This window comes from Mastigoproctus giganteus, chromosome 6 (assembly GCF_048544385.1).
Source record: "Mastigoproctus giganteus isolate SK-2022 chromosome 6, ASM4854438v1, whole genome shotgun sequence".
In the NCBI taxonomy this organism is placed as follows: Eukaryota; Metazoa; Arthropoda; class Arachnida; order Uropygi; family Thelyphonidae; genus Mastigoproctus; species Mastigoproctus giganteus.
In genome coordinates, this window is record NC_143580.1 from 66,562,343 (window position 1) to 66,576,308 (window position 13,966).

The 13,966-nt window shown below is 36.2% G+C and overlaps 1 protein-coding gene across 9 annotated transcripts in view; it reads right to left on the reverse strand.

Annotated features, from left to right (window-relative positions):
* Positions 1–13,966, reverse strand: part of stau (double-stranded RNA-binding protein Staufen) — a 260,623-nt gene that overhangs the window by 115,102 nt on the left and 131,555 nt on the right. For 8 of the 9 annotated variants that reach the window (XR_016547104.1, XM_090376022.1, XM_090376020.1 and 5 more), the window contains exons 4-5: positions 10,702–11,538; positions 2,688–2,834 (exon numbers count right to left, since the gene is read on the reverse strand). Coding sequence is in view for 8 of the 9 variants with exons in the window: in XM_090376022.1 (XP_090232148.1) it covers positions 2,688–2,834; positions 10,702–11,538 (984 nt within the window). In the remaining variant the exon portion in view is untranslated. The remainder of the gene's footprint in view (positions 1–2,687; positions 2,835–10,701; positions 11,539–13,966) is intronic. The other variant, XM_090376019.1, reaches the window with a different exon arrangement.

Sequence of the window (13,966 nt, forward strand, 5' to 3'; positions counted from 1 at the left end):
ACTATCACATAGGACTCTTAACACATGCATACATACAGTCAACTGCAACAACATGACTGAAATGTACAGTGAATGGCTCTAATCATGCCTAACGGTTGCATTACTACATATGGCATTGCTATCATGGTAAATACCAATATTAGTACTATTGAGAACATCTCTTTCCACCTGAAATTTCATTCGTTCGAAATGAGGTAAGTGACCACATTCACAGGGTATCTTCAAAGGCAGGTGGAAAAGGTGTAGTTTTCTGAAGCAGACTGTAGCATGTAAGAAGACATGGGTATATCATTATGATCCAAAAGTGAAGTATGGTGTGGTATGTAGCAGCACTATTTGCAGTCTCCACCATAGAAGAAATTCAGAGTGCAATCATCTGTAGAAGGGAGATGGCAATAATCTTTTGCAGCTAGCAGAGTTCAATTTGTGTAGCAATCCTGGAAGTAGAACAGCCACAGTCAATGCCCAATAATATACTATAACCATATATGCTGGTGACTGAGAATGCTGTGAAAAAAGAAGAGATGTAGATCTATATGAATATGGATATGCATACTGCAAGATAAGGTGGTGACAAAAAAGGAAAGAAAAAAAAAAAAAAATGTACAGTCAGTGGTTAACTGTAACACTGGTAAATCAACTACGATAACACAATCGTGATTAAGTTGTAAACACCTCTGGATGCAGTGACTACATCAAGTATAAATGAAAACTTAAAAGATTCAAGATTCCTTACGGCACAACAAAATATCCTCATTTCACCAATGTGGACACCAGGACTCTCATAAATAGAAGTGGAGAGCTTAAATCCTCCTCACTCCCAGATTTTGTCTCCCTGTGTACAGGTGACCCCCGCTTAACGCTGATCATTCGTTCCCGAAAAACAGAGCGCTAAGTGAATCCGCGCTAAGCGAGCGCCGCTTTCCCATAAGGTAACATGTATTTATGAGCTGCGGTCAGTGCCATAGGATATTTCCTAATGAATAATAAACAGTAATGAAAAGATGCACAAATGTTGGTCAAAATATTTAATATTCAAATATTTGCACATATAAAATATTCTGCATTGCATACGTATAATTATGTGGTAACTACTTGCGTATCAAAAGTAAATTTAAAATTCCAATTAAAATAATGAATTTAATTTAATTGATGAATTTAATCATGAAAAATGTGTGCATTTTGAGTTGAACTTTGGCCCTTTTCCAAATAAACTAAAAGGGGTATTAATTTTAAATCCCCCGCAGCGTTAAAACCAACAATAAAGTTAACCGATCCTTCACCGCTTTGAAACCTGGCATGTTTTTTTCTTCTTTCAATATGAAACTTCTTTTAGGCATTCGTTTCCACAAAAGTCCTGCTTCATCTATGTTAAAAACTTGTTGAGAAGTATAACACATAATACCCCTCTTCAATAATTTTAACAAAAGTTCTTTTTTGAAAGTTTCGGCTCCTTGATCTGCACTTGCGGCTTCTCCCTGGATTTTAAATCTATTCAACCAGCCCTTACCAGTTTTAAATGGTTCCACTTTTTTTTTTTTTTTTTTTTAGGCGAGTTTTCTTCAGATCATCATATTGGCTAATCTCTTTCTTTTTAATATTTAACTTAACTGAATTCTGCATTGGAATATTATCTTCAATAAAATTAGTCTTTCCATTTCAATCCTAATAGCCGGCCTAGTCCTAGTTGCTTGCAGTGGAACAGCTATCTTTCCCGCTGCAAAAATTAATTCTTTATTTTTTTATAATTGTTCTTACAGTTAAAGTTGCAAGTCCTAAATTATGGCACACATCCGTTTGTCGTTGACCGGAATCGATTTGCTTCAAAACGTCTAATTTACTTTTCAAATTCAGACTTTTTCTGACATTTATAGTCTTCGTACTGCGCCCAGACGTTGTTGCTTTTTCATTCCTATCAGTCATTATTAGCTCTTCGAATATGTAACTGCGTTGGTTGAATTAATTACGATACAATGTTCAAGTAAACTTTCCGTTACGCACGATGTCTAATACTCTACTGAGTGATGACTAGACTTCGGATAAATGCATATAACGCAAATATTACAAGCAATATATTTGATCATTTTTTAAAATGTTGATCGCGGAACTACGTGACAAGTCACTGTACTGAAACTAAATTAGCGTGCGAGAAAATTTTACTGAGTGTGGGAAAATTTCTCAAGTCGGCGTGGGAAACGTTTTAATGCTGTTTTGCTATTCATTTTCAAGCTATCGACTCCATCAAATGAAACGATTTCGTTAATATGTCAAAAATGTAATCTGTAAAAGAGCGTTATAGTGATCTGTGACAGCGTTATAGTCAGATACGGGTTATAATATAAGAACAGCGTTATAGCGAATCAGCGTAAAGCGAACCGCGTTATAACGGGGGCCTGCTGTACTATCTGTTTGGACCAATTAAGGATCACATTGGAGGTGCAAGGTCCAAAGTGATGAAGTCAAGGCCAATGTCCTTGAGTGATTATATACCCATCCCAAAGAATTCCATGTAACATGGAATGAAGCACTTCTCCAATGGAACAAGTGTCTCCAAGCAATAGAAGTACATATCAAGTAACTGCAGTGGCAGACTGCGCCATCTGCTGTAATTTTTTAGAAATAAATGTGGACACAAACTTCGAACAACCCTTATATAAATAAACTGCATTATAATAATTATAATATACCTGAATAATGAATTCCCTTTGCCTTGGTTCTCCTCGTTCATCAATAACAGTATAGACAGGTTCTCTTTCTTTCTTTGCTTGCTGAATCTGAATTAGTCGACTAATTGGATTAATACCCTGTCCGTACTGAGGATCTGCTTTCTGTTCCTTGCAAAAAACAAAAAAAAAACAAAAAAAAAAAAAAAAAAAAAGAGAGAAACACATACACTAAATTTGTATCTATAGAAAGTTCAGTCATGAAATGTTAATATGCTTACAACACAGGGCTTGTAAGCATTATCTACAAGTCTCAAGAACCAAATCAGAATCAAATAATATACATTTCTATAACAGAGAAAACTTTTCAACAATTTTACTTTCTATTATCTCTGTAGTAACCCAGCAGTAGCATCCTGCCCCCAGACAGGGCCACAGGACCAGTGAAAAAATAATTAATCCTGGTGAATCACAGGTTGGGGATTAGTAGCTGATTCTTTTTGTACCTTCCTAATAGTGGCTAGTGTTTTTTGTTTTTTTTTATCCTTTTATAGTTTTTCACTTCATGAAAGCCGAGTGGTCCTAAGAGAGCAGACAATGTCATTTATGTTACTCCACTGCGTCTGACAAAGTACAGTTTACAGGGTACCAAATCACTGCTTTTAATCAAAATGCATGCTTTTCACTATCCAAAAGCTTCTCAAAGAATTATTGCACAAAATAAGAGAAATTCTTGTAGAGTTTGTGGCTAGAAATAAATCAGCTAACCCCAGTGCATGCATTTGCATTCTAAGGTGTTACAAAAGTATCTTACATTACCAAAAAAAAGGCCATATCATTATTCTGACCATGTAGTGCACATCACTGCAGTAAAACTGATGCTATAACAGGAGAAGGGGGGGGCACACAGTCACATTACAATTCTATGAAAGGGGAGGGGTCTAACAGTTGCACGAGTTGTGAGTTATTTATGTTATCAGCCAGAATACTATACGCTGGTCACAATGACTTTTATCTTCTCTAACAAATTTAGAAGGCACCAGTTTGCAAGTGACATTCAAAGAAGGCTGTGCATTCATGAGAAAAATAAAACTGACGGCAATAAAACATGGAAACATGACATTATATATTGCAATTATTTTTTATTTTTTTTTATTGAAATACATTAACTTTGAAGATTTTTTTTTTTTTTTTTTTGAAAATATTAGCTTAATTTGTTGTGTTGGGGTAATGTTGAAGTTTTCTGCAATTAATATTTTCACAAACTTAAATATGGCAGAAATTAAACAGTTCATGTTCCTATTTTACATTATCAACATTTTCTGAAAATTTAAGTAGAATTAACAAACTTTTTCTTACATTAAAACTAATGAATATTTTTAAGTATCAAATAATGTTTGCAAAATTTTAAATTATTATAAAAAATAAGGTAAAACTCAAATTAATAAGAAGTGCAAGCTACTGGTAAAAAGTCAAGCATTAGTACACTAAAAGCACAATTCCAAAAACCATATACTACCCCCCCCCCTAAATATTAAAAGTTAAACCCTGGGCCTATCAGGGGTTGGGGTATCACTTATGTTACAAAAAAGGGAGGCTACTACTACTGCTGCTGCTGGGTTAAATGAAACAGCTAAGAATTTAAATCATTGATCAAATACAGAAAAATCTTTTCAATATATTATACAGGGTATTAACTTTTAAAGTAAATCCAAATATGATCGGAGGGAAATACAATTCATTATCAGAATAATATACAAATTATAGTGTATAAACAATGCTGGAAGTGTGTCCTCTATTGTTAGCAATGCAAAAAGTCACCCACTGACTCATGCTGCGAGCAACATGACAAAGAGTTTGTTTTTATACACTCCTGACCGTACTTTCACTGCTCACTTTGTGGATTGCTGTTGTAAACTCTCTGCCTTAATAACCTGCATAAAAAGACATATGGAGATGTTAAACCAGACCTAGGTGGCCAAAGTCCTTGTGATATGATTCAATCCCCCAAAATAACTCAACATTTCAGTGGTAGAGCATGCAGTATGTCAGGTTCCCCATCCCAGCGGAGTCAGATTCTCTTTCATTTTCCTTAGAATTGCAATAAAATGCATTATAATGAATTGGCAAACAGAGGTGACAGTTTGTTCAAAAAATGTGCCCAACTATCCATCATAATATGCCACATCAAACATCGATTTATTTGGGCACGTAAGGGGGTTTCACAAAAAATGTGTGGATTTTCAGTACTCCACATTCTCCAATTTTGATTGCTGACATAGTCACATAGGCAAAGCCATGCTTCATCAGCTAATAAAAATTTTACCTAAAATTTCAATACCTTCACAGCAAAGTAAATTTTTAAGCCAGTGACAGCAACAAAATCATTTAACATTATTCCGAAATTGAAGCGCATGCATTCTGTGGATCCAATATGAAAAATTTAAGTATTTTCTTACAGCAAAATGAGCTGAACAAAGTGATATCCCTTTTTGAATGCTGTTTCCACAGAGATTTGTTCACAGATTGCTATATTGTCTGCCTAATGCCTAAGGTGTCACACATAAGAGCACTCCTCCTTTCAAGTTCCTTATTCCAAAATGATCTGCACCCGGCAAACTTCATTAACTTTAAAATTGCAGCTCTGCATGGATGGTTAGCGCCAGTGACTTTTTCAACAAATGTTTGTTGCCATTCACTGTAAGACTTCATTTCAGAATAAGATTTTACTATAAAAACACATTGTTCAAAAGTATATGGCATGACGTTTATTCATAGTAATGATGCACACGACTTCAAACTTGGACTGTGATAAACTGAACATTTTAAATGTAAAACTGTCACTGCAATAATGCCCTCACACAATTACACCAACAATCATTAATAGGTGCACTGAACTTAATACAAATAACATTAGTTTACTTTTAAAATGAACACCATGCATTTTAATAACTCACAAAATGGACTTGGAAAAGCTTATTGTCCAATCTGTAAAATCAGTTAAATCCAGTGTGTGCATCAATTTTTTTTTCACTTTGTATTTAAAAAAAAAAAAAACAACACAAAACCTATAGTTTTTAGTTTTATTTCAATTATTACTATTAATATAATAATAACAAAGATAACAATAAGTTTTTTCTATTATTATTATTATAAACATAATTATAATAGAGATTACAATAAAAGTTGAAGTGCCCTCCTTCATAAAAGTAAGTGCCCAAACCCTGCTGAATATGTTTGATGAGACTTGATGCAACATAGTGCTTGTTATCATTAAAATTTATGATTCAATACCAAACACTTCATTCTTCCAATAAAAGTGAAGGCTCTTAGTGTATACTAAGAGAGACTATCCTTGTGATCAGGCACAAGGGTACAAAATACATGCATGTTGAGTGACTGCAGTTGAAGCCTGTAGGGTTTTAATGGTGCAAAAGCTGCATTGGGGTTGAAGTCTGCATGACTATCAAATACAATACTCACATACCTCACAAGAAATTATGTAAAGTTGAAGGCAACTTTCAGCACTGCCTCAACCATTACACAAACACATACAAGGTGTGGCTATTAAATAACGAGATTGTTGCAATTAAATAAATATGATGAAATATTTCATACCTTACAAGTTATCTCTTCCAAAATAATTATCTCAGACTTGCACACACACTGTTCCATATGTGTGAGAGAGAGAGAGAGAGAGAGAGAGAGAGAGAGAGAGAGAGAGAGAGAGAGAGAGAGAGAGAGAGAGAGAGAGAGAGAGAGAGAGCATGTGGTGTGCCAGAGCATTGTCTTGGAGTATCCAACCATCCTACCACAATTCAGGTCTCTTCCTTTGATTTTTTCATGCAGCTTTCTCAGAACTTCAATGTAGTATGTTTGATTGACAGTCTGATTTGGTGAGACATATTCAGGAGATAATTCCTTTAATAATGAAGAAAATAAGATGTATGGTTTTCATTTTTGATTTTAACATTCTTGCTTTTTTTGATCAGGAAAATTGTTTTGTCTTCCTCTGCACTGACCCTTTCAGTTTCTGCATCGTACTGGAACAGCCAACTTGCATCACAAGTACTTAAAGTACTCAGAAAGTCTGAATTTTCTTCTCTTTTTTTTCCAAAAAATCTCCATAAATTTGGAGTCTTTACATTCTTTGATCTTTATTCAAAAATTCTGGCACCATCTTGGCACATACTTTTCTCATGCCTAAATTTTCAGTTAAAATTTGTCTAACTGTTTCTTTGTCCATACAGAATTCCAATGCAACCATTCTAAAGCTTAAACGACAATCACTTCTAATCAATGTCCTTACCCAGTCCACATTTTCATTAGTTTTCATGGATACTGGATGGCTTGGTCATTCATAGTTTTCCACATTCTCTCTTCCTCCTAAAAATTTTTTGTCATTCAAACATGCAAGCTCTTGACATAGCACTGTCCACATGAATTTGATATAACTCAACTTTCAGTTGATGTTTTCTTTAGTTTTGTTAAAAATTTGGGGTTGATTCATTGTTCAATTCTTTTGTCTGCAATTTTTTCCAGAAAAGTGCGCCTCCAAAGCCAGGTGAGCAGGAGCAGCAGTGCATAGCACACGCTTCTTGATTAGACCATGGTTCAAGCCAGTGACCACCAAATATGGAGAATGCGGAAAGGTCAGGGAATGACCACCGCATATCCCCGGAGCAATATGGCCTTAGTTGCTAATGCTCCTAAAAAAAAAAAAAAAAACCGAACATCCAGAAAACTGCAAAATCACAAAGTAATAAAAACTTGTCTCCCTGCAAAGCAAATGAACGTGACTTGTCAGACAACCAGGGAAAGGTTCAAAGCCAACTGCTGTGCCTTTGTTTTACAGGTAATATTTCATGTGTAGTGACTGTGCATGCAGTCTCGTTATTTAATAGTCACACTTCATATGCCTTAGGTACGTTTAGGTACGATGTGACATTCAGACGTGAATCTATGGGTATCAATAGACCCAACGTGTGCCAAGAAAACATTCCTCATACCATAAACTACCCCCACCACCTTTGCACAGTAGTCGTCAGACATGACGGGTCCAGGGATTCATGCTGTTTTCGCCAAATTCTGAGCCTTCCATCAACTCGTCAGACCAAGCAACTGTTTTCCAATCCTCGATAGTCCAGTGCTGGTGTTGCTGTGCCCACAGGAGATGTACTCTCTTGTTCTTCATTGATAACAAAGGTACGCGATGTAGCCGTTGGCTGTTGTAGCCCATTCACGACAAAGTGCGACTAGTGGTCTGTTGCAATATTTTGTTCTGCACACCAAGGTTGTATTCTGACGTGATGTGCAACATTGTGGCCCATCTGTTTGCTTGCACAATTCTAGCCATCCTCCTATGACCTCTCTCATCAACAAGCGATTTTCTTCCATAGGAGTGCCGTTGAGAGGATGTTTTCTGTTCGTTGCACTATTCTCGATACACCCTTGAAACTGTAGTGCGTGAAAAGTTCAGAACTGTCGTTTCAGAGATGCTTCATACAGCATATCTTACACCTACTACCATGCCACGTTCGAAGTCCATTAGATCACTCCTTTTTCCCATTCTTGCTACGGTTTGTACGCTTAAATGATACTAGAAAGGTTGTTCTGCTGCATTTATATCCACAACTGTGGTCGTGTGACTTGCAACGTTGTAGGACAAACCATTTGTGTGCACAGCAGGGGTGCACCTAATAAAGTGGCAGACAGTGTACTTAGTGTCGTGTATGAGTTGTTGGCAGAGAAGACAGAAGATACTTCTGTCTTCTCGGGTTGTTCCAAACAACAGAAATAAAAAATATAACTGAAGAGGAGTAAAAGTTCGTTCTGTAAAATAATTAGACAGACAATTTTAGAATAATTAGACAGTGAATGGATGTCTGCACAGGTTTGGAAGACAGTAGTGGTTACAAATGTCAATTCAGATGAACGGTATCCAAGGAAATAACTATAGAAAAAATACATTGGGCAGAATCTAAGTGACAGTCAGTGAAGATAGTTAGTAAGAGAAGGGTCATTAACTTCACCTCATGATCTTTGATGGTCTAGGAAGTTGTAAGAGGATTTAAGGTACCATCTCAAATGTGAGAATAATATTCTATGGCTGAGCAAATTGGAGATTTGTACAGTCAGTAACTGTTCAGATGAAAACAGCAACTAGCTGTTCAAATCAAGTGCAGAGACCTACATTAAAATGGCATATCCATGCATTATAAATATAGTTCGGTTTTAAATTTAAAAACAATACGTATAATAACAATTATAAGTAAAAAATTGAAACTAGAAAGTTTCGAAAATCAAAACAAAAGTTGCGACCACCACTTTCTTATACCATAAACCATCACTGTTTTCAAAATAATTCTTAGCAGTATTTGTTAGAATAAAATTTTACTATATAATAAATAAACCTCTTCTCTCTGTTAACAGAAGTTTACACACATTTGTTGTTTAAGTTATAGAAAGGGAACTAAAACAGCTAATCCCTTCACTGCACGTTAACAGAATATTAAACAATATCTAATGAATAAATTCAATATTTATTAAAAGTAAAGGCACTGATTTTGTGACAACTAAGTAATAGAAGCAGTGTAAGTCTGGTTAGACAAGTAGAGTAATGAGTTCTTGCAAGGAACAAATATGTTGCAATGTTCAAACAACCCACATATCAAAAAGAATAGGTTTACTTGGAAATTAATTTTTAGAAATACCGACCTTAATATGTAATGTATGGTTATGATCAGAAATTTGGGGATAAAATAATATTTAGGAAATAATGAATCTTACCAGCTATTTGGGTGGTTCATTTTCAAAGCAGACTCCTTGGCACTGTAGAGTGATTCCAACGCATCTACAAACTGGAAGTAGAACTGATAGGCTTCTTTAGGGACTGCTAATAATTCCTGTTTCACATTCTGAATAATTTCCTCAATCATTGTAAAATCCAACCTTAAAAAAAGGCTTTAGGCTTGGGGGAGGGGAGGAATTACAGAGAACTAAATCTGATGAGTATAAAGGATGGAGGACCACAGTGGCATGCTTTTCAAAAAAAATTCTCAAATGGAAAATGACGAGTGTCCAGAAGCACTGTCATGATGCAAGTGATCAAGATTGTCTTGCATTTTTTGGACACTGGAGAAGAGACCAAGAGACAGCCTTTGTTTTTAGTTCATAGCCATGAACCCACAACCTGTCACCAGTAATTATGGAAGAAACAAATAGTGAGTCGGTAGTGAGAACGTATTGCTATTTGTGATCATGAGCGAGGATGCAAGGCAGAAATGAATCGCATTGGCAAATCTTGTGTTAAAATTGATTAAGTCCCTTAAAAAACAAATTTTTCTAGCAACTTTGCAGGAAGTTAAACATTGATCACTGCATGAACACAAGTGACTGAATTGGTTTTTGAAAATGAAGTAGCTAGAGCGAAGGTCATCTTTGACAAACAAGAACACATTTTAAACTTTGCAAAACGCTGAAAAGTCATTGAATGGCACGTTAAATCTTCTCTGAAAGCATTTTTTAACATTTAACAAACTTGTGTTGCATTTTTCCCCAATTCAAAACAAAATTTGATGCAAATATGCTGCTCAATAAAATCACTCATTTTAACATGGAACAAAACACAAAAAACCTTCTATTCAATGCAAACAATTCAGACTGAGTGCAGATAAATGGATGATTCACATGTTACAAAGCATAGATGACAAATCAAAACTTGTTAAGAACATGCAATTTCAAGAAATAAAGTCAATCCCTGAACTTTTTGATCACATCTTGTTCATATTTTTTTTGAGTGAAAGTGCCATTACTTTTAAATTATCATCGTAAAACCAGTTAAAAAGGTAAAAATAACTAACAATTAAATAGATTTTCCCCACCAGTATGATGGTACACAAGTTTTGATTCCTTGCAAAACTGCTATATTACATAAAGAAAATTGATCCACATTTTTTTTATACACCTTAGTGCTAAGATCAATGCATTCAGGGAATTAGTCTAATACAATTAAAGTTCTGATAAAATCATAGCTTACTTTGATAAGATTTCGGTTCTTTTTTTTAATAATTGGCTTCTTTTTTACTTTTTGTTGAGCAGGGGGAAGTGGATCTAACTTCTTAAGTTCGTCTAACATTTTCTCTGCAGCTCTCTTCTTTGATACTTTTTTCCCATTACCTTCCCCCTCAGTCACCAAGTTACCTACTGTGCATCGCGTAACAAATGTTCGCATATGAGGTGGACCACTTTCTCGTATCACTTCAAAATTAACCGGGAGCTCACGTTTCAGTGCAATTTCATGAACCAAACTAATAGGAGATTTGAGATCATCATCAGAATCCAAGTCAATAATGTCCCCATTGGTTTTAACAGTATCGTTGCGCTTCTTCACATGATCTGGTAATGGTAAGTTTCGAAGAACCGTCAGTGCTTCCTCTGCGGCAGCATGTCTTGCTGCCTGTGCCGTGCGCCCCTCGCCAAAGAACTGGCGGTTCCCCACTTTCAAGGAGACACAGTATGTAGGAATTTTTGGGTAATGGTACCTTTGATGGTACATCCCTCGAAAGTTAAGATTGGGGATGTATGGGGGTCTCGATGGCTCAACTAACTGATAAATTGCAGGTTCCCCTCGTTTCATTGCCACAGCATTTAATTCTACAGTTGGGGTGATTGGATCTAATGCCTTTCTTTGGCTTTTTGGTGGGGGATGTTTAAGGTTTGTTTGCTCCAGGGCAAGTGCAGCAGCAGCATGTTGTGCCTTCTTAATGCTAGGACCTGGAGCTGTATATTCTTCATTGTCCAACTTCAGTACCACAGTGAAGGTCTTCTTGTGAGGAGGGCCTGATTCATCCACTAGACGGTACTGATGCTGGACCTGGAATTAGAAAAATTAGTTCAGTATGGATCAAGCAAAGTTTTTATTTTACCTAGTGCTACATAATTTGCTTTTCTAATAATTTAAAACACCAGTATATTACAGTAAAACCAAATGTGTGTGTATGCAAGGCCTGACGTAGCCCAGTGGTCAGGAGCGAGAGGGCATAGCACGCGTTCCTTGAGTGGACCGGGGTTCAACCCCGTGACAACTAAATACGATAAATATTTGTACTGACGATTTATTGTAAACTCTACTGACTTGGTTGTCGTGCCGGAGTATAAACAGAAAAAAATATAAATATAAACAAACACCTGTAACAACACATTACTTCAATGCTGAAGAATACACAAAAGGGCAAATGTAGGTTTAAAAGGAATAAGAAAGGACTTCTTTTATAAAGGATTACTGATTTAGTAGTGTGTTTCTTGTTTCGTATTCAATACTGATATGAAGAAATAAAAGTGAAGTGAGTGCTTAAATGAAAAAGTGAAAACAAATTACAAATTAAGCTGAAAATTTCATTATAATTTTTATTATACTACAGAATGAAAATTTTTATTATATTTTCAATCCATCAAAACATCATATGTTTTGATGGATTGAAATTAAAATTTGAGTACAATGTGAAGTGATACAGACATATATAGCTGCCAAACTAAACGAGTATTTTACATCTACATTCACACATGAGGAGTGTGCCAGATGTTTATCAAACTCTAACAGGGAGGTAAATGATTTTGTAAAAACTGAGAGCAAAGTGGAGGAGAAATTGTTCAAGTTAAACATAAGAAAGGCACTTGGGGTGGATGGGATCTATCCAGTTATATTAAAGAAGGCAGCAAAGGAAGTAAGCAAACCCTTAGCCATAATTATGAGAGCATCCTTGGACTCGGGGGAAGTCCCCAGGGACTGGAGATGTGCAAATGTATCTCCAATTCACAAAGGGGAATCAAAGGGTAACACGAGTAATTACAGACCTGTTAGTTTGACTTCTGTTCCAGGGAAAATAATGGAGTCACTGGTTAAAGAAGTAATGGGATCATCTAGACATGACAACAGTAATAATACAGACACAGGATGGGTTTGTCAAGGGAAAGTCTTGTCTGACTAATTTGATTGGATACTATGATGTGGTCACAAAGGAACTGGATGCAAAAAATAATTTTGATATTATATACTTGGATTTCAGGAAAACGTTTGATACTGTTGCACATGGAAGACTACTGTACAAATTGGAGCAGTATGGCATTAAGGGCAAGTTGCTACAATCGATAAAAGGATGGATGAGTGGGAAAAGACAGAGTGGTGATCAATGGGTACTGCTCTACATGGACTAATGTTATTAGTGGTGTCCCTCAGGGTTCGCTGTTAGGCCCATTGTTGTTTTGTAGTATATCCTTGATATACCTTCATCAATGATATTGATGAAGGTATATCAAGCTTAATGTCAAAGTTTGTAGATGATACAAAGGTCGGCAGGGTTGTTAATAACAGTAATGATAGTATGCTGCTGCAACAGGATCGGGAAAAGTTGGGTAGATGGGCTGAGAAGTGGCAACTGAAATTTAGCATTGACAAATGCAAAGTACTACAAATGGGTAGCAGTAACCCCAGAGAAATGTACCAACTGTGGTGTTACACTCAGGTATGTGTGTGTGTGTGTGTGTGGTATGGTTGTTTATTGGCACATTAGCTGCTATGGCTATAATGCGCCTATTCGTAGTTATATCAGAAAATAATTAAGAATGTAGCAGTTCAAATTCATTTCAGTTCTGAAACCTATTCATAAAAGATTATACACTCCAATTTGTTTCAAAAAGCAAAAAAGTTCCTTAATATTTTCCTCCTCTCCTATGATATGATGTAGTGTCAACGGTTCTTGAAGATTAGCCAGATTTTGAAGTACGATGTGGTTGATGGTGTGGACAGTCAATCAAAATATGTTTGAAGTTTTCTGAGCAGTGCAGACAGGCTTCTAGAGTGGGCCATGGGGTCTTGTCAATGATATACAGAAATTTTGCAGGCAGGGATAAGGAGGTGATTATCCCATTGCATAAGGCAATGGTCAGGCCATACCTTGAGTACTGTGTACAGGTCTGGAAGCATCATTTTAGTTACGATATAGAGTTACTAGAATGAGTACAGAGAAGGGCAACATGACTGGTGAAGGGAACAAAGGGGTGCTCTTATGAAGAAAGGCTAAGTTCTGCAGATTGCAGCTTCTGGAGACTAAGCACCTGCGAGGCAATCTGATTGAGTGTATAAGGCCTTGAATGGATCGAGCGGGCTCAATGCTGATGGGATTCTTCCTCTTGCTCAGATTACACACCCGAGGGGACATAGATTCAAGCTGAGGAAAGACAGTTGCAGAATAGATGTGCAGAAGTTTGTCTTTAGACAGCAGGTAGTTGATTGCTGGAACAAA